The sequence below is a fragment of the Osmerus eperlanus genome, chromosome 5 (assembly GCF_963692335.1).
Source record: "Osmerus eperlanus chromosome 5, fOsmEpe2.1, whole genome shotgun sequence".
NCBI lineage: Eukaryota > Metazoa > Chordata > Actinopteri > Osmeriformes > Osmeridae > Osmerus > Osmerus eperlanus.
The window spans coordinates 15,158,238-15,183,061 of record NC_085022.1 but is presented as its reverse complement, the minus strand read 5'-3'; the positions used below and the strand labels follow the sequence as shown (position 1 = coordinate 15,183,061).

The 24,824-nt window shown below is 44.6% G+C and overlaps 2 protein-coding genes across 4 annotated transcripts in view; both read right to left on the bottom strand.

Moving 5' to 3' along the window:
• Positions 1 to 3,720: 3,720 nt before the first annotated feature.
• On the bottom strand, positions 3,721 to 10,717 carry gpr37a (G protein-coupled receptor 37a). The gene is made up of 2 exons (XM_062461890.1): positions 9,252 to 10,717; positions 3,721 to 5,125 (listed from the first exon to the last, which is right to left on the bottom strand). The coding sequence occupies exons 1-2, from the start codon at positions 10,275 to 10,277 to the stop codon at positions 4,286 to 4,288; spliced, it is 1,866 nt and encodes a 621-aa protein (XP_062317874.1). The 5' UTR covers positions 10,278 to 10,717; the 3' UTR covers positions 3,721 to 4,285.
• A 3,156-nt stretch (positions 10,718 to 13,873) lies between these two features.
• The window catches only part of pot1 (protection of telomeres 1 homolog), a 31,919-nt gene continuing 20,968 nt past the window's right edge, over positions 13,874 to 24,824 (bottom strand). For 2 of the 3 annotated variants that reach the window (XM_062461888.1, XM_062461889.1), the window contains exons 11-20: positions 21,322 to 21,506; positions 20,603 to 20,694; positions 20,415 to 20,441; positions 20,077 to 20,233; positions 19,607 to 19,815; positions 18,998 to 19,133; positions 18,798 to 18,880; positions 17,207 to 17,301; positions 16,789 to 16,894; positions 13,874 to 14,261 (exon numbers count right to left, since the gene is read on the bottom strand). In XM_062461888.1, coding sequence (XP_062317872.1) covers positions 14,149 to 14,261; positions 16,789 to 16,894; positions 17,207 to 17,301; positions 18,798 to 18,880; positions 18,998 to 19,133; positions 19,607 to 19,815; positions 20,077 to 20,233; positions 20,415 to 20,441; positions 20,603 to 20,694; positions 21,322 to 21,506 — 1,203 coding nt within the window. In that variant the 3' untranslated portion in view covers positions 13,874 to 14,148. Of the gene's footprint in view, positions 14,262 to 16,788; positions 16,895 to 17,206; positions 17,369 to 18,797; positions 18,881 to 18,997; positions 19,134 to 19,606; positions 19,816 to 20,076; positions 20,234 to 20,414; positions 20,442 to 20,602; positions 20,695 to 21,321; positions 21,507 to 24,824 lie in introns of those variants that run through there. The other variant, XR_009930484.1, reaches the window with a different exon arrangement.

Genomic DNA, 24,824 nt, shown 5'->3' with positions numbered 1-24,824 from the left:
TTAGAACACGCAACCCAATCTAAAGTGCATGGCTATTTTGGCTGCCGTTTAAAGCGCTCTCCATATAAAGAGCTCTTACCAGACTTGTTGAGTCCCGTCAACATTGCTGTAAGGTGTCAAGTCATATCAGAAACAATGCGAGTTCAAGAGCATGAAATATTCATGAGGCACACGCCTTCCTAACACGCCTGTTCATTGGAGAGGCTGCATTGTTACTCCACAGATATGTGGGTTTAAACATGTGAACATCTTTGACTTGGTAGCCTCATTACAATTCATAAGTGTCCTCAAACAATGCCAAACATGTATTATAACAATGAAATTACGTTGGAGCTGTGGAATCCTGTAAATAGAACACCCAAATAGGCTAACGCTAACCCAAACACGACAACGTTAGAATTAGAATGTGCTTTTCCACCAATGACTGCTTGACAAAACAGAAAATGTGAAAATGAAACATTGACGACAGAAGAAGTCACACGAGAACACTAACTTGCTTTGGGTTTCCTCTCAGCATCACTCCCAATCTGTCGCTACCTCATAACGTAGGCCGACGTGTCGTCCACCTATTCTAACTGAGGGTTTGGTTGTCATGGCACCCTGGCACCATGCCCGGGATGAGAGGTTCACCTCTTCAGAGCCTGTACAGAATGTCCTGCCTCTCTCGTAAACCATAATGGAGTTAGCCTGAGGTCACTGAGCAACTTGTTTAGCAGCAATGCATCACTGTACCCATCTTCTTCATTGTTGTCAAATGAATAGAGGTACATCTAATTGCTGTAGGAACAGAGATGCCGAGCCCAGCTTCTTGCAGATTGTCTATGGGGAAAATGAGAGTCATTATTCATAGTTTTGGGCAAATGGGAAATCTTTGGGATTTAATGATCATAATGTGAATGGAGCTGTGTGTGGCAGAACTGCGAGACCACACACACATAGAGATAGAGAGGGGGGGAGGGAAGAGAGGGAGAGACAGAGAAGGCAGAGGCCAACAGCCCATAAACACAACCATTTAGCTTTTAGACAACACACAGCTGCCATCCTCAGCAACAGTAAAACGCCTGAGGTATCACGTAGAATCAACCAAATGTTGAGCTTGTGGAGGGATATGAATACATTGTAGCCTTACACAGTCAAGAGGATTTTCTCCAAATTCAAAACACTTCCCTTTCTTACAAAATCATATATTGATTTCTTCAACCATCCTCCTTTTCTTTCTAAAAAAAGGATAACCTTCCCCATTTTCTACACTGTAGTGTAGCTGCGTGACCCAATACAAACAGAGTCCATGGTGAGCACGGTGGTATGAATGAAGTGAGCAGAGTGCAGAGCTAGAAGAAAAGCCATCTTTGTTTGTCTACAGCAGGACAGAATGGCAGCCTCTGTGCCACAACACTCATTTCATATACCGGGGAGCCTGAACACATGGGTCTCACAGTGGGCTGAACACATATGAATATACATACATGTTCATATAAGCCATATTATAGTGCTGCCAGTATTACAACATCACAATGGAGAGTGCCACCATTGCTCATTGTGACAGAAATTACTGTAAGGCTGTACATATAAACACCAGTTAGTAATACAGCACAGTTATGTAAAACATTAGTTATATTTTTTTCAGTTTGATGAAAAATGAGTTTCCTGTATATGATGCTGGTTTTATCATTGCAAATGGAAGTAAGGGGGTCTAGCTCTGTAGTTTCGGATCAAGAGGTCGCAGGTTCAAATCCCTCCACATATTCAGTTCAGCGAGTTGAGCTGGGGAAAGCAGAGTATTCATGGGAAGATACTTTTAAGGCCTTTGTTGGAATTCTGATGCTGCTGGACGGGCCCCACGCTGCTCCTTTGAAACCCAGCGGCTTCATCTCAAGCCTACCTTCAGCAGAGCTACAGCCACATAATACCCGCCAGAATGCTTTCCCGTTCCTGCTGAGCTTCAAATGGGAGATTTCTTTTCTCCTCTACTCTTTTCAACTCCTCAACCACAGACGGAGCTGTGTCTCATATTCAAATAAAAACGGGGTGAATAAAACACGTCGACAACATTTGACGTATGTACGGTACCCATCGCCACACCTGTGCATTACGTTTTTGTGTGTCTTTGTGAAGTCTGAGGTCTCACTTCTTGTGAGGAGAGAAGGACAAGAAGAAAGCGGGTGACTGAAAATGTAAGACAGGCTCAGAATAGGTGGGATGACAGCATTATACAGACAATGAGATGCCACCCCTCCATCCCATCCCCCAACATCACCACAAAAATAAAGCGAATCTGACAGATGAATGGTAGGTTATATTTGGAAGGAAATCTATTTCTTATCCCTTCTTCACAGATGCAAAAATGGCAGCAGAGTGTATTTGATGTCATCATCCGATGGCCAAAGACTTGATGTACTTGAAAGGATATTCAGAAACCCTGCTTTAGTGCTGTCAATACACTTGGATTGTGGGGAAATGTTTTTTAAAGCTGTAGTTTTTGGGGAGGGCGTACAGAAGCTTGAGATAAGGATTTTCATTTGATCAAGCGACAGAAATAATGAATCTCGTCTTGGAAAGACAATCTGATTGTAGTTAAAATATCACCGCGTCCATAGTAGACGACACACTCAAATTTTCAACAAACATGATGTTTACATGTTAAGTCCTAACTATCTCAATCTCACATCACAACATCACACATCAATGAGCCACACAACATTGTAGGAGTTACTGTACATCCAACTTCCCCTCTCTCCAGCCATGAGCCGCTTCCAATCTGGCCCTCCACCCCGCCCTGGCCCTCGCCCTCGCCAGACCATCGACGTCAGGAACACAGCTGAGAAGCAGATTCCTGCTGTTGCCTTGGTGACCAGCAGAGAAAACAATGGCGGCTATGTCCTGTTGGGCAGTGAGAGGTGATGATGTCACAGTGGCCAGATGACCAGCTTGTTCTGGCTGGGAGAGTGGTCTCTGCGATCAGGAAACAACTCGGCTGGTTGTCATATGGAGAAAAATGTTATATACGTCACACACCAGCTCATTATATAGCTGAGGTGCTGAGAGCTTTCGTACCATGTTAACAAAGCAGTGCCAGTATTACCACGGCATTTCAGTATGACGAGCATTAAAACGAATAATTAGAGTACAGTTTAGGTAAAGGGGAAAGTAGAGGTAGTAGGGGGTGATGGTTTGGGTGGTGGCTGGCTAAAATTACACCTTCATGCTATGAACGTCCAATCACGTTCAGCAATGCCAACAGAAGTGTCTGTTTCAAAGAAGAAGAAAATCACCACCCCATCTGACAACCTCATCTGTCATTGCTGCAGAGTGACAAGCGTCTCACTATGAGCATGTCTTTCCTCTGTTGCGGGCTCCACCTCTCCAGCCTTCACTTTCACTCTGTCTTTGCTCAACTCTGTCAGGTCTTAGCTGTCAGGTCAGCTCTCACCCTGAAGCTGATGTGTCTTCAACAATGGCTTTCTCAGGCAGAGAGCTGTTACGAATCAGAACCACACTGTATCTCCAAAGATGAAGCGTCCATGTCAAGTAAACCATATGTTTTCAAACTAATACCCGAGTCTTCACGACTGAGATATCTAATTGACGAAGGAACGGTGCAGAATTCACAATTTACCGGGGCTGTTTCATCAAGTGAGATTCACGTTTGGACCCCCTCAGCGCACAGCCTACTTACAAAAGTGATCGGATCAAAGAATCAACATCTAAGAAGCCAGAGAAGCCTCTTTCTATCTTGTTTTTTATTAAAGTGACAATTCCTGGCTACAAAAACACCACACCAGTGACTGTACAGACCAACTGGAGAGTATCACACAGTTTTCTGCTATCAAATACAGTGGATAATAAAGTACTTACATAGCAAGGGAGCTAAGCATACCTTGGAACCGATTCACAAGAATCACCATCATCAGCAAAACACAACACACTACGAGCAGCCATTTGCAATATATTACTTTCCTTCTGACTCTGACATACTGTACTCTGGGTAGAAAAGAAAATTGAAAAATACAACACAAACGCAATATTACGTTAAGACTTGAGTGCAAAATTGTAAAAAAAAAGAAAAGAAAAAGTGATACGTGAGTTAATAGAAAATTGCTATCATTTATAGATTTCAAGTTGTACTATACAGTATACTACAATGTGACAATGTGTGTATTTGTGTGTGTTTTATGTAAACAGATAGAGGATTTGAGCATGGCAACGGCTCCGCTCTTTAGTGAACCCAAACTTAATGAGGTACTTCCACCTCCAAGTGCATTTGAGAATTCAATTTGATGTGTGCCTAAAAGCAGTGTGTCCCCACAGCCGTGTAAGGAGACGTCTCCCTCCGAATGGTGCTGAAGGGAGACAGCTCCAGGTCGGTGGTGGTGCACTCATGCTCGTTCTCGTTGTCGCTGGTCGTCGCGGTCGTCGAAGTCCTGGGCGGCCCACATTCATCACAGCAGCAGCAGCAGCAGTCCAGGAAGGCCCGGCTGAACGGCTGGCACAGGAATAACAGCAGAACCGGCGTGACGGCCGACTTGCAGAACAGCAACAGCTGGCTGACCAGGTGGAGAATATCCAGGGTCCTCCTGGGAACCCCGGTCGCCATGTAGACGCTGACGATGTTGCAGATGTTCTCGGGGATGATGCAGAAGCCGTAGAGGATGGCCAGCGCCACCACCGTGCAGTTCATCTGGCTCTCCAGCTGGATCTGCTTCTTGTTGCCGCGCACGCACGCCCGCTCGGCCTGGCGGATCTTGCGAGCGGTCGCCAGGGAGCTCCCGATGGTGAACAGCGTGGGCAGGCAGAAGTAGCAGCCAAAGTACCACCAGAGGCGCGCGCCGTCGTAGGTCAGGCCCAGCACGTAGAGCGTGTCGGGGAGCTGGGTGGAGATGCGCACCACGCAGCGCTCGCAGGGCTGCCCGGCGGCGGGAGGGTCGCCGTCCTCGGTGACCAGCTGGCGGATCAGCAGCTCGGGCAGCGCCAGGAGGAGCGCGCCGATCCAGATGACGGCCAGCTTGGCGCCGGTGGAGGCGCAGTTCTCGATCATCTCGTAGTACATCTGGACGTTGGAGGCGGCGCGGAATCGGTCGATGCACAGGGCGCACAGGGTGAAGGTCGTGACCCCCAGGGACGCCACCTGGAAGGGTGCAAGCAGAGATATACAAGTGAATACAGTATGTATGCACAAGACATTATTCAACACTTGCTATGGTAACATAGACGGACTACTATCGCTAAGTGATGGAGACAGAGCTTTGACTATGCCTGAAAGGGTTTAACACAAGTACAGATACTTGAGTTTGTCCAGTCACTGAACTCAACATACACTGGCAAACCCTGACAGTTTTATGGAACAGTCCATGGGCAAGTCTGGATAATGGAATCCCAGACGTCCATGGATCCTCCTGTACAGACCAAAAGAATGTGTTGTTGACTGTAAACTATCTCAACCCCAGCTGGGAACAATTCTCATGTCGCAGTACTGTTTGTGAGATTTCAACAAAATTAGGACACTAAGGGTCTGTTCAGTTGAGAAAATGACCAACAGATGTTTCAGCACACCATTCACTACTAAAAGGGGATTTAATGTGGTGCTAGTTAAAAGAAGCCATGAGTTGAACCAACAGTTAAACATCATCCTGACTAAAAAAAGATATTATCGACACTGTCTAGAAGCTTACATGATTACAAAATTACCCTAATTTCAACTGGATGAAATATTGATACAGTTCTAAATTTCTTGCTGGAATAAAAGAGAACCGATATTGGTCTACACTTTATTTTTTTTAAGTGCCTCTGCATTCAGATCCAACGACTTTCACCAAAATTCGATTCGAAATTCGAATCTACAGTCAAGGTCGCAGCCTCTACTGTCAAGTCATTGATCAACTTAGAAAAAAACGGAAAACACAGCCATGAGTCTCCTCACATGCTTCCACTGGATGGGATCTAACTAGTTCATCAGATGACAAGGACATAATCAGAGCTTGTGAGGTCAGTATCAGTGCAGGAACTGCTGTGAGCTGAGGCCCTCTACTTGGATCTGACTATTGCTGCTCCTCCTCACAACAGTGCACACGATATACTGCGACCAGATCCTTCCTTTTACTTTGAACTGTTTAACGTGGCAAATGAATTGCTACAAATATACACATTGTTAAAATCATAGAACTTTCATTGCGTCTTCAAGGAGGTTTGAAGTTATGCCATGTCTTCCACAATCATTAATGCTATAAAATGTCCCCTCATTGTCAGACAGGCAGTCAGACACACTGACGTTTCTCAGACAGCCAGCGCATGTTCACAAAAGCAGGAAAACTCAATTCAGCGTGAGGGCGACAAAGTATTTTCCACATGGTGTGGCTCCAAGCCTGCTCTTCCAACATGCATCAGAGTAGCTCCATCTCTAAGAGGGCTGGCAGAAGAAGGTGTAAACATTTCACATTTCCCCGGCGCACCACTGGCCAGAGCAGCCCTGAGTACTGCCAGACGTCCTGGCCCTGGCTTTCCTTACGCTAACATCTATACCTTCCATTTAGAAAAGAGAGAGAGGGACAGTGACAGAGAAGGGGAGGGAGGAGGACAGAGAAAGAGGGGGGACGAGAGGTGAAAGCTGTGAAATGATACATGTGTGGACAGTGGTGTAGTGGTAAAAATGGAGGTGGGTAAACTATGAATTTTATTATTTATTTATTTACAGGGTCGTCAAGGGTCTGCAATTTAGAGGTGGATAAACGCTATTTCCGAATTTCGGGAGGTGCGTAAACGGCGTTTACGTGCGTTTAGCCCCCACTACATCCCTGTGTGTGGAGTACAAAGATAGAAGACAGCGGTTCCTCTGTCAGTTTCTTTTTCAGTGGAGCCTTGGTCCATATGGACCAAGGCTTTACTGTAGGTCATTTTACTTTATCGTCTCCCTCACTCTTTACACGCACAGTCATGTCCATCATTGTCAAAATGACAGCTAGCTCCCCAACAGGGGGCTGAGTATAACACTGGAGGGCAGGTTTTGTGTATGTAACCTCTGTCACATCATGGCCATCCATGACAGACTGTCATGGACTGCACTTGGGTTGCCAGGGCAGCCATTAGAACTAATGTTCCCAGTGTTTGTGTAATTACGCTCCATTAATCTCTTGATTACCGAGCCGATTAGCATAATGAGGATGTGCTTCGCTGTCTTTTCACAGCATTACTGTATCACAGAAGGCAGAGGGAACTGTATCAACATTTAAGTCAAACACCTACAGGTTCGGGGCGAAGACACCAATAGGCCTTTTAGCCTAGTCTTGTTGAATTAATCAAAATGGCCATGACAACAAACCGTTGCAAAAAAGAAAATCTGGCATTTAGTGAAGCTTCGTTCTTACGGTTTTTGCTCTGGGCTTTTTTGATGATTATGCAGTCCTGTGTTAAGTCTCCTTTATGAAATATTTAATTGCATTGTTTTCTGACAGCACATAAATCAAAAGAGTTCTATATTTGATTTTAGGACACTTAATGGATTGAAAGTACGAAAATATGACAGATAAGTGGGAAACCTGAATACCTCGTGTTGATGATAACCACATTTTGTTGTGGGGTAAATCACATTTCCGTGTTGAGAAGCTACACTAATAACAGTCTACTGCTGCAAGAAAGAAAACTGATTTCAAAGAGCTCCACTCTAAAATTAGCCCACGCACTCGAGGGAGGGTTTCACAGATAAAACATAGTTGTGGACAAAGAAAAAAAAAATGTAAAGCTCTGTTGAATAATCTCAGAAGGGATTCGATTCAACATGACTGGAACCCACCGTTCTAAGCATTTGCTAAGTAGAGCATAATGTGATCCATGATGTTGAGGAGCATCATGTCATCCTGTCTGGGTGCAAACCCTGCCTGCCTCATGCCCTGCCTGCCTCATACCCTGCCTGCCTCATACCCAGCCTTCTGACCCTCTATGCCGCCTGCCTCCTCTCCTCCCCTCCCCTGCCCTGCCCGCTTGTGTCACATTAAGTGATGTGGATCAGCTCGGCGCTGTGTCAGTAAACTAGGATTTCCTCTGAGAAGCGGCTCAGGTCTATCACTGCAGCTTTGAGAATATGGGATTAGGACCATCCTCCCAGACAGCACCATTACCATTTGCAGCACTGACACATCGTGTCGCAGTGAATACTAACCGCATTAACCCCTATGTGTCTGACTAGGAAGGGCTTCGGTTTCTGTTAAGAAATAAAGGTCTTGAATTCATGTTCGAATCGGTGTTGTTGTTTCCATGCCTTCAGAACATGATCGAGAATGGGATTTTTCTTTGTTATTGCAATTAGCAAATAGTCACGTTGACTTCTGGAAGCTTCTCTAGCTAGGCTATGATCTTCAAAAACACGACCTCCAAGATCATCACGTTAGTCTTTGTTATGGATCTTATGTAAGAGCTGAACGCCCACAGATGACTTCATAACAGATATCTCTCGTTACACAGTGCTCTGTCGATTACCTGGCTCCTTCCATGTGACCTTATCACTTACTGCACTATTGTAATGTTGCAAATAGTTTGTTGACAGAGTAGACTCACTGCCTTGCATCTGGGCAGATGATGCAACAGTGGGCGTGAACCTACTTGCTATCATTACTCTGATCTATCCCACATGCTTTCTATTGAGCTGTGGGGTCTGGGGATTTGTAAACTACAACCACATGTGTTTTCTGTCAAACACCCCATTTTGGCCTGACACTGTACGAGCTGTTTACTGTCCTCTTCCCTTTATAAGCACTGAGGGAAGGCTTGTGAACTACACTGCAGGTACTGGTTGAGAACTAGACACCAGCTCGAGGGAGAGAAAGTGGGACTGTAACAGCATCTCTGACATCAGAGCAGGCTGCCCTGGGCCTGTTTCCTGCTCCAGCCAGTTCCCTGAGCTGGAACACCAGGTCGAGGTGACACCGGAGAACCAGGGATTTAGACCCTGTATACCTTACCATTGTCTGATGTACTGCAGAGCAAAAAGCACCGTGGCAGGGTGTGGCCGTGTGGTATATGTATCTTCTGTGTATATGCCACAATTGGTGCAGGGTAGCAAGTCAAGTCATCAGATTACATGTATATAATCATTTACAATAAAAACAAACAAACAGACCCACTATGTAAGAAACCAATGAGCGAGCCCACGTATTCCTACTTAATACAACAATGATAGAATACACCCCTAGAGTTAAGGGAGGCCCTTGACTGCAACTCTCTTAAAATGATATACAAAACAATTTACAGATAGCAGCTATTACCTCAATGTAGGGGATGATTTTACAGGAGAATTCTCCCAGGAGCCAGTCCTTGGTCAATTCATGGAATATCACCAGGGGCAAGCAGAAGAAGATGACCACAAAATCCCACAGGGCTAGATTGGCCAGGAGAGAATTCGAGATACTTCTCATGTAATAGTTGTGACACACTATGCACATGATTGCAATATTCCCGATGATTCCCACGGTGAAAATTATGGCTGATATGATCATAATGGCATATGCGCCGTATGCTTCGGCTGTTACAGGGTAGAACGGGTTTTTGACTACTTTCCGTCTTATTTTAGTATTCATCGGAACAAACGGTGTGCTGTCTCCTACGTCTGGTAATGTAAACTGCTCATAATCATCGATTGGGAAGTCTATTGACTGATTTTGGCCCATTGGTTTGGGTAGTGTTTCCCACGTGGTTGACGGTGCGTCCATAGAGGTGTTAGAAGGCTGACTTATATTCTTCTCCTTTATCTTGTCATAATTCTCGTTTCTTTTAAAACGGTCAATGGCCCATCTTTTGTTTATGCAAAAGCGTTTCTCGTGCCGGTGACCTCCCCCCCTCTTATGCCTCGCTAAGAACTTTAAATCACCGTGCCCACGGCCGTGCGTTTTCATGACAGTTAGCTTGTTGGTGTTCAACTTTTCCTCCGTGCGCCACGGGTCATTGCCATCCTTGGGCAAGCGGACAAGTGCCATTTCATTGGACGTCTTTCGTTCGTCCACTACTCTTTTAAAACCATAAGATGCATTCATGTTATTCATCCATGTCCGCATTGAATTCCAAGATGATGCACTTGTAGCATGCGCCCGTCTATTGTTCTTTTCGTTGATACGCTCGTAAGCTTCATACCATCTCCGGCCACCACTGGTAGTATTGTGCAAATTCTTGTTTTTGCCAGCTGTATCATAATTTCGAGGAGTTATCGTTGTCTTTGTGTTCGCTCCGTAAATGTGAGCTATCACATCCTCGCTCCAAAGCGAGAAGCACAGTAACCTAAATAATGGTACCAGCATTGTTTATCCTAAAGCCTTCGACAAAAGTGAATTGTATTCCAAAATGATTTATCCATTAAGTCCGTCTTTGGAGCCACAATTGAAAAGCGATTCATAGCTCAAGAAATATTTTCTTTTTCGAAACAACTTATATCATGTTTGGATACCGAGTTGCACGTTAAAAGTCAGGTGCAGTGAAGACTGGCACCAAACAAGTTCTACAACGACTTTGTAACCACAAAAAGTATCCTATAGTGTTTCGCCTTAGTACGCTGTCTTTCAACAACGGAACAGTCTCTCCGAAAAAAGAAAATTCAAATAGTACGCGAGTCTAAAGTTTGCAGCTTTGTGGCAAAAAACAGGGTTTTAAGAGCGCCTGGGACCGGTGCGGTTCCCCAAGTCCGGGTCGCTCACTCTACTGTAGAATGATATTGTCGGGGGGTGCCAAGCTCCGTCTGGAGTTTCGCATCGCCTGCTAGAAGAGTGGTTCACCGGAGAAGGGACATGGGCTCCCCTTGCGGTTAACAATGATCTGTCAAACCACATCCCTGCAACACCTCAAGAGAACCCTTGCTGACTTCTGTTGTCGTACGGATAACTAAAGGAACTGAGAGTTCCGTTTCATTTTCTGTTTCATTGTTCCTAGCCTACTTGTATCCACGGACAAATACATTATTTGTTGTTGACTATTTTCAATAGTCTGTTGAATACCACTTCATTTTGCTATCTATATAGTTTTCAATGTGCATGTATTAACTAGATGAAGTCCAACCATGTTTCTATGACTGCACGGTTAACAGCCTATTACGCAGAGAACCACTTGAGTGTTTTTCAAAACAAATTAAAGCGCTTGGGCGCCTCCTGTAGGATAAACTAAGGAGACAAAGCCTCCGTCAAACACTTGAGTTGGCCGATTCATCATTATAATACATTGTCTGACTGTACACAAGTATAACACTAGGCCCACACCATTTAGCCTTGTGATCCAGAACGTTTTACAGTGGAAGAAATATCTAAGTCATGGTACACAAGGAGATCATATGCCTGAGGCCAAAACAACTCCAAAAGTAGATCTGGAAGAAACAGTTTCAAGGATAAGCAACCTAGTCAACTGCTGAGAATGTATGCACAACCATATTATGTATACATAGCTTTTCAGAGCTGTTGGCCTACCTGCTGTTGTAGCTATTGTTTTATACCACAGGCCAGTGAGTTCCTACCTCCACCATGGGAGCATTTTTCTCCTGATTCCACAGATACAGTGGGGAGAGAAATAACTGCTTCTCACAAACAGGTTATTTTGGCCTTACAATGGGACGGCTACAATCCGAGTACGTCAATTTGACCCTTGAACTGGGTGTCAGGCCATCTGGATGGTTAACGGATAGTTGAATCTGCACCGAGCTTAACTGTGTGCCGGTGTCTGTCTGAGGGAATTCTCCTCTCTCCCTGTAGCAACCGGCTTTCTCTCTCCAAGCTCAGAGGATCCTGTCTCCACACACAGCACCACTGATGCATCACTCTGCAAGCTCTCCAAATGTTTTTTTTTTTTTTTTTTAAGAAATAGCCTACTTTTCACGCAAGTGTAGTTTTCAACATGACAGGCCTTCAGGCCAAGTTTTCCACAGGCTGCTAGTTACCCAGGCCGCTAGTTACCCATCCAACAGCAGCTCGACTTGGCTCATGGCGAAGGCCAACATAACCCCGGGACCAAACTTCCAGGCATTGTCCTCATTAAACAGGGCATGATCGACTTGGACGGTTTTGGTTCTCTCATATTATGTGATGCCACATTAGCTGGATATCACACAATCATACGCTCATAGTTCTTGAACTGGGTGTCCCTCAGAGAGGAAGGTTGGCGTGACAACACATCAGGGCTGTGCATGGTGAAGTTACTCAAACATAGTGGTTTTATGACACTGTCATACACCCTTATTCTAAACCACATCATATATGATATATTATTCCCTAAAAGTACCATGTTATTAAACCATATATTCCAACAATGCTCAATTAGCCCATCACGTTTACGTTGCATTTCACGTTGGTTAAGGCATTGGTTAAGGTTGTGGGTTATTGCCTTTGGTTTCTATCACAATACAAGGTCAACAAAATACAGTGTACTGTAGATGCAAAGTCAAAATAATTTGAAGGGACCAACCACGTGTGGAAATTCTGATATCAACACAATTCCTAAAGTGATTGGTTGGAAGAGTGACATTTTTACCAGCTAGCCAGAAGACCAATAAATGCTCCAGTAGAAATTTCACCATAGGCCTAGTATATATTTCCTTCCTTCTCTGCCAGGCTGCGATTTCACGTCCTGAAAATCTACGACGCCACCAAGAACCCTTCACAGTTGTTGAAAAGGCTTATTTTCAAGTCTGCCAAGTAGGAAAAGTAAACCTTGAGGGGTTTGGTAAAATGGCGCTCCACTATCACACAAGTCGTTGAAGTTGGAGAATAGGTGCTTGAAAGATTATCAGAGAGAAAATGCAAGTGGCCTAACATCAAGTATGACAGGCACCAAAATAAAGAACAATACTCAGCTCAAAACATCAAACTTGGACTGCAACATCAAAAGCCCTCAGCTGAATTTTCCACCAAGTCCCGAAAGACGGTCACCTCTGCACGGCACTAGAATCCACATTGTGATGCATCTTGACACTTGTTTAGCAAATACAACAGCCCAAAACCATTATGTGAATCCCAGAATCCTCTTCTCCAACGTGATGAGTTTAATCAATAAGGTGTAATCAATATGTTGATTCAATAGTCTTCATAGTTAAAAAAAAAACTAAATTCCAACAGCTATAACAAATTGAGCAACATTGATTTGAATATGTAATAAGACTAAATCTGTTCAATAATAGATCCATTCAAATATAGTAGAGTAATCATGGGGTTGGTTGTAATAAGCCTTCATACATCACAGGAAGCGATTAAAAAATAAAAAAGCAGGAACATTGTACTGATGCACCACCAGGTGGCGCAACCACAACAGAGTTTACCGGTAGGTTCGTTTTCCAACAGAATCAACCTAGGGAATAGAATCAATTTCAGAAATATTTTCGGGGGTTGTAAAAACCATCATAAAAACCTCTATTACAAACTGCTGAACTCTCAATTCAGGATTCTGTTCAAGGAATTTAGTGCAGTGAGAGAAGTCGGAAGTGGCTTACTTTCCTTATCACCTTTGCCTCCCAAGCAATCTTTTGGTACCAGACAAGTGAAAGCAGATCTGTTGGTAGGCTTCGGCCATATTGGATGCAACTGGCCTATAGTGGGATATGCCATCTTGTTTTCATTTGTCCCCCCTGAGTATGAAAGACAGTAGATGAGGGGAAGAGGATCTCACAGTATTGAGATGTAACCTACATCAAGGAACAGTCAGTTGTTGTCTGGACATCCCACTGTTTTGATCTCAGGGTTGCCAGGCTTGCTAGGGGCTGCCCTGGAGCAAAATATACGTAAACTAAACAAAGAGACGCATTAAGTAACATTGCAAAAAAGAAAAATGGGTTTGACCTCACAGCAAGCAGAGCTAATTTCATCTAACATGTAGGCAGCTGTAATTTGGAGGAAAAACATGATCACGACTCAGTCACCATTCATCACCTTTCATCTATCTGCTTTGATATTTATTTCCAAGAAGGCATTAGGAGTTTAAACAAACAGTGCATTAAGCACATTCATTAAAAAAAATAAACACATTCACCATTTCACATCGACGAGAATTGGACAAAATAAAAACTACATTTGAACAACAGTGATAATAGGTTAAAGAAAAACGTATTTACACATGACATAATATATTATAATCATTTTACCCAGACTGTATAGCTCTCAGAGGTGCCACCTATCTTTATACATGGTATGTGTGTGCGGATCAGGATTCAGGATTTGTGGAGTGTGTATGGCAGATCTGGTAGCAGGTTCTTGTCTGACCGTTCTCCTCCACTGCATACGCACTGAGACATAGATCCAACCAGGGATGTTCAGCTGGGATGAGGAGGAAAGATGCAGCAGTTGTTAACGGGGGGGTGATCTGGTTAACCTTTCATAAGTAGTCTTGCCTGAGATGTTAGGGCTAAAGACATAGGCAAAAACTAACCATTAAGCTCAGTGGATTTATGGTTTACAGTGTTACTTTGTAAAAGGACAACCCAAGTGTTAGTCTGACATACTATACAGTTAGGTCCATAAATATTTGGACATTGACACAATTTTCATCATTTTGGCTCTGTATACCACCACAATGGATTTGAAATGAAACAATCAAGATGTCCTTTAAGTGCAGACTTTCAGCTTTAATTTCAGGGTATTTACATCCAAATCAGGTGAACGGTGTAGGAATTACAATACATTTTATATGTGGCCCCCCCCTTTTTAAGGGACCAAAAGTAATTGGACAATTGGCTGCTCAGCTGTTCCATGGCCAGGTGTATGTTATTCCCTCATGGGAGTTCGTTATTTCATTGACAAGGAGCAGATAAAAGGTCTAGAGTTCATTTCAAGTATGGTATTTGTGTTTGGAATCTGTTGCTGTCAACTGTCAAAGTCCAAAGAGCTGTCACCATCAGTGAAGCAAGCCATCGTTAGGCTGAAAAATCAAAACAAACCTATCAGAGAGATAGCAAAAACATTAGGTATGGCCAAATCAACTGTTTGGTACATTCTTAAAAAGAAAGAACGCACTGGTGAGCTCAGCAACACCAAAAGACCCGGAAGACCACGGAAAACAACTGTGGTGGATGACAGAAGAATTCTTTCCCTGGTGAAGAAAAACCCCTTCACAACAGTTGGCCAGATCAAGAACACTCTCCAGGAGGTAGGCGTATCTGTGTCAAAGTCAAAAATTAAGAGAAGACTTCACCAGAGTAAATACAGAGGGTTCACCACAAGATGTAAACCATTGGTGAGTCTCAAAAACAGGAAGACCAGATTAGAGTTTGCCAAAAAACATCTAAAAGACCCTGTACAGTTCTGGAACAACATCCTATGGACAGATGAGACCAAGATCAACTTGTACCAGAATGATGGGAAGAGAAGAGAAGGGAAGGAACTACTCATGATCCAAAGCATACCACCTCATCAGTGAAGCATGGTGGAGGTAGTGTTATGGCGTGGGCATGTATGGCTGCCAATGGAACTGGTTCCCTTGTATTTATCGATGATGTGACTGCTGACAAAAGCAGTAGGATGAATTCTGAAGTGTTTCTGGCAATATTATCTGCTCAGATTCAGCCAAATGCTTCAGAACTCATAGGACGCTTCACAGTGCAGATGGACAATGACCCAAAGCATACTGCGAAAGCAACCAAAGAGTTTTTTAAGGCAAAGAAGTGGAATGTTCTGCAATGGCCAAGTCAATCACCTGACCTAAATCCAATTGAGCATGCATTTCACTTGCTAAAGACAAAACTGAAGGGAAAATGCCCCAAGAACAAGCAGGAACTGAAGACAGTTGCAGTAGAGGCCTGGCAGAGCATCACCAGGGACGAAACCCAGCGTCTGGTGATGTCTATGGGTTCCAGACTTCAGGCTGTCATTGACTGCAAAGGATTTGCAACCAAGTATTAAAAGTGACAATTAGATTTATGATTATGTTAGTTTGTCCAATTATTTTTGGTCCCTTAAAAAGGGGGGGGGGGGGCACATATAAAATGTGTTGTAATTCCTACACCGTTCACCTGATTTGGATGTAAATACCCTGAAATTAAAGCTGAAAGTCTGCACTTAGACACACCTTGATTGTTTCATTTCAAATCCATTGTGGTGGTATACAGAGCCAAAATGATGAAAATTGTGTCAATGTCCAAATATTTATGGATAACTGTATATGACGGAAGAACACCATTGGAAACACAGGTCGAGCTTGGGTTGGATTTAAGCAGTTTCTAGATATCCTTTGTCAAAGAGTCAGGTTATGAATGCATATGATGCAGTCACAGCTTGGCATATCCATAGGCAATCATTTTTTCTGAAACTAGTCTCAAATGGCTTCCGTCCTTACTCCTAACCTAGTACTACAGTGTATGGAGCACTCTGAAAGTACATGATTTTATCGAGGCCTCATGGGTCTCCACGACAACCTTTCCTCTGGCAAGTTAATTGTGCTCTTCCATCACTTTGTCCTTTCGCTGCCGTGGCTTCATGCTCCGAAAGGCTCATCAAGGCTCGTTTCTGTCTAATGGGAGCTTTCTGGCTGTTGTTCCACAATGCTTCATTAGTGACACGGTTTATGTGAAGTTAAACGCTCTGCCCTTAACTGACTGAAGGTTTGCCTGACTTTCCTAATGTCTACCAAGGTGATATTATGAAAGGGATTTGTACTAGATGTAACCTACAGCAAGGCCATTCCAAAGCATTTGAAGAACTATAGGTCTTCAAGGTTCAACCTCATGTAAACCATGATTAGACATTTTGATTGGGTTATCATTTTACTGCAGCATATCTGAAGAGACTGAAAGATTGAGGTTATGTTTGAAGGTCCAGCTGTCAATGTTGAAAGACTTCATACACGTACCCATACTCCTCCCTGATGGGCAAAGCTTGTCCATGGTTTCCTGGACCCTGCCCTGGGCCTCCGTATTGGCTGCCAAGCCATCAGGTGACACGCGGAAGAATTGTTCCTGCCACAGGATACTCTGATTAGCAAAAAACGGCTTTCCAGCAGGAATAGGTCAAACTGAAAACTGATCTACTGCTCTTTCTAGATACGCAAGGGAGAACCTTGGCAAAATGTACAGATATTACTACAGGCAATGTTGAAGGCAAAGTGAAATGAAGTGCAGATAGAAACTGGAATGTCTTTGAATCACATTCACGCACAAAAACATCCCTACAACACACACAACACCCATAGCCTAAGGACAGATCCAGCGCTGCGGCGCTACATACAGCCACAGTGTTTTTCCAGTATGTTCTGTGGCGTGTGGACCTACAGCGTCTCTCCAGAGCAGGGCCTCCAGAGAGCCAGTCCCATCCTGCAGCTCCAGCTGCATCATCAGGCCGTACGCCAGCAGCTGAACCCCGAGACCTGGGCAGGGGCAACACAGCCAGGAGGCCCCGTCACACTGGCATCTCAATTCACTGAGCACACTTTGCTTTGATCCAAAACGACATAAAAGGTGGACATAGAAAGTACTGCTGAAGATCAATGTAATGCGTTCGTTATAGCAGACATTTTTATCCAAAGCGACGTACGGGGGGGGGGAGGGGGGCTTGGGGGGTGGATTAAACCTTCGATCTCTTGATCTGCAAGCAAATATTCCACCACTGAGCTACACCCCTCGCACTAATCAAGGATCAGAAGCACTGTTCTAACAGGATTTCGGTGGTTCGAGCCAAAGGGCCACAACGAACCCCCAACGGTGTTTACAAGGGAGACATATTCTGCCACAACTCGCTGAGGCGGAGAAGAGTTGGAGAACAACTCCGACAGCTGAATCCATGGGGACAGACATCAAATAGAACCAGGGACAACAGAGATTGCATGAAAGACAGAGACACACAGAGAGATGCTGTAGGAAAGGGCACAGCACATCAAACCTACAAGGGTTCCATGAACGGGTAAGATGTTCGAAGTGCAACAACAAAAAGACAGAACATAACTTATCCTTTTTTTAAATTTTTTTTTTTACATCTCGGTTCTGATTGGTCCCGGTTGTCATACAGACTCTCAGTTTCTCAGTTCAAACGCACTCATGCATAGGGATTGCATTGAAAGGCATCGCACAGTCCGCAATAATGACAATCCAGCGTTACTCCTGTTGAGGAACGAGGGCTTGAAAGGAAGCAAAGCCGAATCTGTGATGTAGAGCTGGGACAGAGAGGAGGAGGGATGGACAGCTTAACATGTTGATTTCAAAGGAGACAATGGAATGATGAGACTATGTCTCAGTAAGTGTTTCGTCTGGTAGATTGAAGCAACAGGACCTAAAAATGACTGTGACGGTAACACGACTCAGACGAGAGTGAGATGCACGACACTGTAGCCTGAGGGTGAGCCTGAGAAGGGCTTCGGGGAGGGAGAAAGAGGACGAGAGACAACGATTGAGAGATTGCACACACGAGGGGGGGGGGAGAGATCGAGAAAGATTGAAAGATTGAGAGAGAGATTGAAAGATGGAGAGAGATATCGAAAGATTGAGAGAGATTGAAAGAGAGATTGAAAGATTGAGAGAGAGATTGAAAGAGAGATTGAAAGATTGCGAGGAACAACACAAACGTCAACAATGAAACCCAAACTAGGTCACAGAGGGAAGAACAAGGATCAATAAATGGTTACTTTACAAGTGCAAGTGTCTGTAATAATGCATACAAAACCTTCAAAAGGGCTACTTTCCGACCAATGAATAGACATTGAGCTCACCTGATTGACACACCTGATTACGATACTGACCTAATCCCATCCAGGAAGGCTCATGCAAAGGTGAGGGGCCTCTCAAAAAGACACGCAAAATTGTATTTATAATCGTCTACAACCATCAATCGCAGTCAAGCTAGCGAAGGGGTACATTCTCAAAATGGTACCTTCGGCCACAGCTTTGTCATCCAGCACATCTGTGTTCTGACCAAAAGGCTGTGTCAGGTCTACGTGGGAACACTGCTTGCATCTGCAACACAGAAGCCAAACCAAAGTGGGGTTCAGCACGGTGGATCCAGCGGTGAGCTCAGAGATATGCCAGAGAGGGGCGACCGGCTGAGTGCTTGTGAAAGGGCTGGGGTCTGACCCGAAGTAATGCCGTTTTCCACGGAACAGGAAGGGGGCGGAGAGATCGAGCAGGGACATGCTTCCTTGCGATGACCTCACAGGGATCACGTTTTTAAACCCAGGTGTGATGCAACAGGTCTCCTCAAAGGTTGCTCCTGAAGGTGAGATGAAAACATGTTCTGCTTTGCTGGTCAAGTTGAGCAGGGGAGAGACTTAAAGACACCATTTCTTAGTAAGCGAGTTAACCGTTTTCGTATAGTGGTTATCAGAACGTTACAAAGTGCTTAAAAGTATTTCTCAAAGTACAATGCGACACGAAGCAATAACTGTATAAAAGATAGCCATAGATGAACTATTTTATAGGACTTTTATATGATCAACTTCTAACCTACAACGTTGAACCCTTACATTGTTGGGTGAGCACAAACAGACCCATTCACACTTCTGTGAACCAAACCTGTGCTTTACCAGGCTTTTGCATTGGTGGAGAAGGCTGTTATCATTTGAGTACAGCAAATGGATTTGACTTGGGACCTGATGCAAGTCCTGCGGTCTTAAAAAGGCATTCACCACCACTGCAACGTGACCTCACCACCTCTGGCAAACACCAAAGCAATCATCACTTTACCCTTAATAAAGACGAGTTCGTTGACCTCGGCACCGCGTCGCTTGCTGTGCGTGGGCAGGTGAAGGGTCAGCGTCCTGTGGGGAAAGGCTGGACAGTCTCCAGGGCGATCCACATCGGTTGCGACAGTCCAGTCTTCTCTACAGGGTCCAGCGTCCCTTTGGGCTTCCAGGAACAGACTCCCTATTGTGACATCATCTGGGACTTCCCGTCTGAGTGAAACAGCAGGATAGAGGAATGATGGGACATGGTGTTTTTTCTTCAATGTGTGGTTATAGTTAGGGATATATTTAGAAAGGAATTATAGAATATTTTGAAATCAAAGCAGTTGATTTGATGTCACGCATTTTACCTGTTTAAATTAAACAGGCCATAATCCACCTTTATGGAAACTGACTTTTGTTTTCAGGCAGAATCAATCAATCTCATAATAAGTCTGCAAGTGTCAGACTGTAGATACTGTGGTAACTTACATGGTTTTACACTTATGGCAGTAAAGTTTGAGTGACTGGAAAAGTCTCTGAGGTTGGTAGGACTTGAGTTGGGCCTTCACGTGGTACACACCAGGTGGCCCTTTTCCCTTGGCCTCAGCCAGAGTCACACACCCCAGACGGTGACTGCAGCTTCTCTCTACAAACACCAGCATTATGAATGTAAAGATTACAAGCAGGTACGGTGTAATACAACAACAACAAAATATTGGTTCCTAATCAATTGAACATGAAGCATCCTAGGGTCCTATGTTTATTTAGCAGTAAACAGCACGTTTCCTATTAAAGGGTTCAAGCACAGTCTTCCTTTCATACAATACCTGTTGCACTTCTCTCTCCAGTTGAATCTACAGTGACAACATAGAATGAGACTGATTTTTAGAAAGAGGTATTCAGAATAAAAAAAACCTCCTTTTCCCATCTCTCAAACACACCCTTCCCACAGATACACCCCCCCCCTCCCCCCACTCTCCCCTTTGTAATAAAAAGTGATAAGTCGGTCCCTTACCAAAGGATTCTGGTGGTGTGCTCCAGACATCCAGGAAGTCCTCAAAGTCCGACATATCATTGCTGTCTGGCTCGGGGGAAGACCCTATGACCCTGGGGTGGACGACAAGTAATGTTGAAAAACCCTCAAAGAGCGTTTTGTCCTTACCAATATATTCCTATTCTACAGGAGGAGAGATTGTTAATATGTAACCCATCTCCTGAACGGTGTTGCTCATGATGAGCTACTAAATCCTTAATTCGATAAAAATCACTCATTAGTCGGGGGGTCATTAGTCGGGGGGTCATTAGTAGGGGGTCAGACGGCTGAGAGGTTAGGGAACCGGGCTATTAATCAGAAGGTCGCCGGTTCGATTCCTGGCCGTGCAAAGGACGTTGTGTCCTTGGGCTAAGAGCGTCTGCTAAATGACTAAATGCAACTGAAAATGTAGTCGCAAGTGTAGAGCAAGCTACGGACAGTGCGAGTGGATTCTCACACCTGCCGGGGTGAAAGTACACCATATGAATTCCCCTTGAATCGATCGCGTTTTAAAGTACACTCCAATCGCTCATTATCTCATTAAAAGGCATGCAAGATCATTATTATAAAGCGCAAGACAAACTAAAGATGGTGAGTGGATGAACCCCCGGCAGGGTGAAACTACAGTGAACTGCCCTGGATATGCCTTGAGGAGACACGTTGAATTGTTGACCCAAAAAGGCCGCCAGGCCCCCCCTCACCTCTTCAGCTCCTGTATCTCCACGCTGTCATCGGGAAGCACTTGTATACCCCTGCCGTACGAGTTGCCTCCGTGCAGGTGGAACGCCAGGTGGTCCGCCTGACCTGATTGGCCGGCATGGTTGCCAGGCACCTTGCTGGCCCCGGGAACTGGGTGTATGTTGTATATCCGAAGATAAGCCCCTGGCTGCAAGGACAGAGAACAATGGACGACAGATAAACGTCAGGGAACTTTGTTGAAGTGTCGCCGGATGGCGGTAATACAGCTTACATTCACGAGCAGGTTTTCTTCCCGTGTACCAGGGCTTCAACACTGGTTCTCCTCCACCTCTATCAATCACTACATTTTACAGTTTCCACAAAGCACCGCCCAAAATGACGGATTGGAAGCTACCTAGTGCATCTGAACATTTGAATGTAAGCACGTTAATCACCCATGGATCAATTACCACACATTTTCAATGACAGCTATCTCCCACGCAGCATGTATCCAATAGATAGCCTACCCAGTCTTGGATGAGTCAGACCTGCACCCATCTTCAACCAGTAGATGGTGGTGTGGTCCCAAAGCTTTCACCAAAACCCTCCGTGCGACTGCATGCTAGCATTCTTCATTACGGGAAAGCAGAAAACGCCCCCCCCCCCCCCCCCCCCCCCAAAAAAAAAAAACTATTAAGACTACTGCCTCAGTTGTTTCGTCACGACCAGCTTAGGGCTGACAACGTCCCGTACTTCCCCTCTCTCTACCCAACCCAGCTGTGTTGGGGCCCGGTGTGACAGTGGTGGGGGCTGGCACAAAGAGTTCCACCGTTCGTCCGCACATCGTCAGGGGAAGGTTGTTCCTATCGAGTTTCGGCTCGTTCGGAGACACAACGGCCTATTTAGTACATCGGTGGAATTCATACGTCACAGCATACAGTATTTCACGGACGTAGGGGGTTTAAATGCAGACACACTTCTAAAAAGCACATTACAAGCTATGTACTGGCAAAGTTATGTACATGGGTAGTCATTCCAAACATATTTCTAAACGACACGTTTTAAAAGGGAGTAGGGAAGTCTACTGAAAAGCTTGAAAATAATCAGAACAAAATAGCCAGAATCCACTGGTGGAGGTAACCCTAACTGGGAAGTCCAGAGCCCCAGATATTTCCCCCCATCTAATCCAGATGAGCTCCCTGGCTCTCTCATCCAGAGTGTGCTGCTCCGGGTACAAAAGAAGGATGAGCTCTAAAAAGGATTGGACCCCCAGCCAGGCTAACGGGGACCACATAGGCAGGGGATTCCATCCTCTCAGACCTATAGAGGCAGGTTTTTATGCAGCGGTACTTCCTTCTCTTCCAGTAGCTCAGATCATGCTTTCAGGTCACGTAGGAGATCCATCACCCTCTACTGACATCCCCCCCACCCCCCAGAGAAGCGATGGACAAATTATGAATCCAAAGAATGATCCAATGAGAAGTTCTCTGGGGAGGTTTGGGACGTCCTTCCTGTTCCAGCTGCAGTTGACCAAGTTCTCGGGCACTTTTGTTGCGTTAGAAACAGGTTTTGGGATGTGCAGGGTAAATGATTAATGCCCTGTGACGTTGGGAGGAAGAGTCGAGGACAGCGAGACTGCACTGAAGCAAGGGGATGCGGCAGGCCTCTGGTCCAAAGCCAGCCAAGCCGCGACGCTAACCTCAAAAGCTGTTCCTGGCTTGCCACGGCTATTGAGTCTGCCGTACTCCTTGCCCAAAGTGACCAGGTGTGTTTGTAATGAGAACGCATTCCGAGCCAAGATCCTGTGCTGACTTTTGGCCAATGTCACCCCCTATTTGGGATGTGAGCTTATGGACGTCGCCTTGCTGTTTCTGGGTTGACTTTTGAAACTAACTTTGATAAGATGGCTTTAGACATTTACAGTCATTGAGCACAAAACTGAAAAGTTTTATCCACAAAGGATCCTTTCGAATATATAAGGAGGGTTTATTTGGAAAGGCATTTGCCATGTTGATGTAGTCTTAGCACCAAATGAATGGCTAAGATTAAAAACAGGCTTTAGATTTATGATAATGAAGTGAACTGACTTTATAAATTGGCTTGTTTTGGTATATTTTATGCACACTCTTAATAGATCTCAGGACACCTGCCCATGTACAGAAGGCTTCATCCAGCCAAATCTCTTTTCTTCTCGACAGACTGGATTGTTCTGTGGTTGTGTGTGTAAATACTTGATCTGGATGTTAAATAAAAGCTAGTCACTCACAAACAGACAGACTTGACATTTGAGATGCTTAACAGTCCCCTGCTAGGAAAGCAGCCAGATTCCCCAGTAAAAGGATTCTCGGAATTCAGACGATTGCTTAAGGCTTTACAGTTTCTCATTGAGTCAGGCTCAATAAAGTAGCACAAGGTTGCCCCCTCATCCCTTGGGTAAAGAAGAAAAAAACACCTCGTTTCAACCGGCCATTCTTTCCTATTATATCAGGAAATAGGTTTGTGAGAAAGAGCCAGCTTTGGCATGCTCAGGCTGTGGGTCTTTACTGGGCAGAGAAAACCCAATTCAAAGAGGAAGGGCAAATAGGAGAAACAATAAGTGTGGCTCATTGAGATTAAGGACCTCGATTACAGTTCAATGTTTAGGGCTCTTAGTGGTAATTTGTTAACAATTTTCTCAATGGAGACACTAAGTCACACCAACTCTCCACTGAACTACAATGTTTATGCGTGTAATATATGGATGTGCGGTGAACAATACCAAAGGGCTCGCCGACTGCTGAAATCATTCAGTTGCTAACAGAACAGTAGGACAATACTAGAGTTAAAGTATGTAAATAAATACACACGTACGCACACTCAGCCTCTTGTTGCTATGAGGACAGTCGTTTGAGGAGCAGTATGTTCGGTCAGAGCAGGTGCAGTGCCACGCTCTCCTTCTCCCATCCCTCTCTCCCCCTCTCACCTCCTCATGAATAATTGATGGGAGAATGTGGTGCCGGCCAAGAAGCCAGGGTGGTGCTGTACAGATGAGGGTCCCTGGTCATCCCTGGATACTGATCTCACTGACCAACTCGCACACAACTAAACACAAACACACAGTTATGAATTCATCTGCTAACTCATAAAAGCAACAGAGCATTTGGGAATTTGCAACATGGTACACCGGTGTTCAAAATAACAAGCTCCATTTTTTATACACTTGCATTTCACGGAAAGGCTTCTCGGTTGGAATTTTCTCAGACCCAGGAAAAACACCTTTGACTCACTCAGTCTAAAAATATCTGGGTTGAAAGTGGCACTTTGAGCCATCTTGGAAAACAGACGAAGAGAAGATCATGGCATTTTGACAAGCGATAGAGAGAAGCGTTGAAGCAGAGGTGTGAACGTCTGTCCAGGAGCATTTCTCACCATGCAAAATGAGAAACGGCATCTGACGCAATTGTTTCAAAATAAGTTAATTCCCTCTCTGTGTGTGGATTACATTTTAAATTGTCAGGTGTTTTTACTATCAATAAACAAGAGCAGC

Bases quoted from the DNA above. Each gene is read 5' to 3' on its own strand.
- gpr37a (XM_062461890.1), bottom strand. From the start codon at position 10,277: ATGCTGGTACCATTATTTAGGTTACTGTGCTTCTCGCTTTGGAGCGAG. The intron at 5,126-9,251 runs GTAATAGCTGCT...GCACCCTTCCAG, and splicing joins AAATCATCCCCTACATTGAG to GTGGCGTCCCTGGGGGTCAC.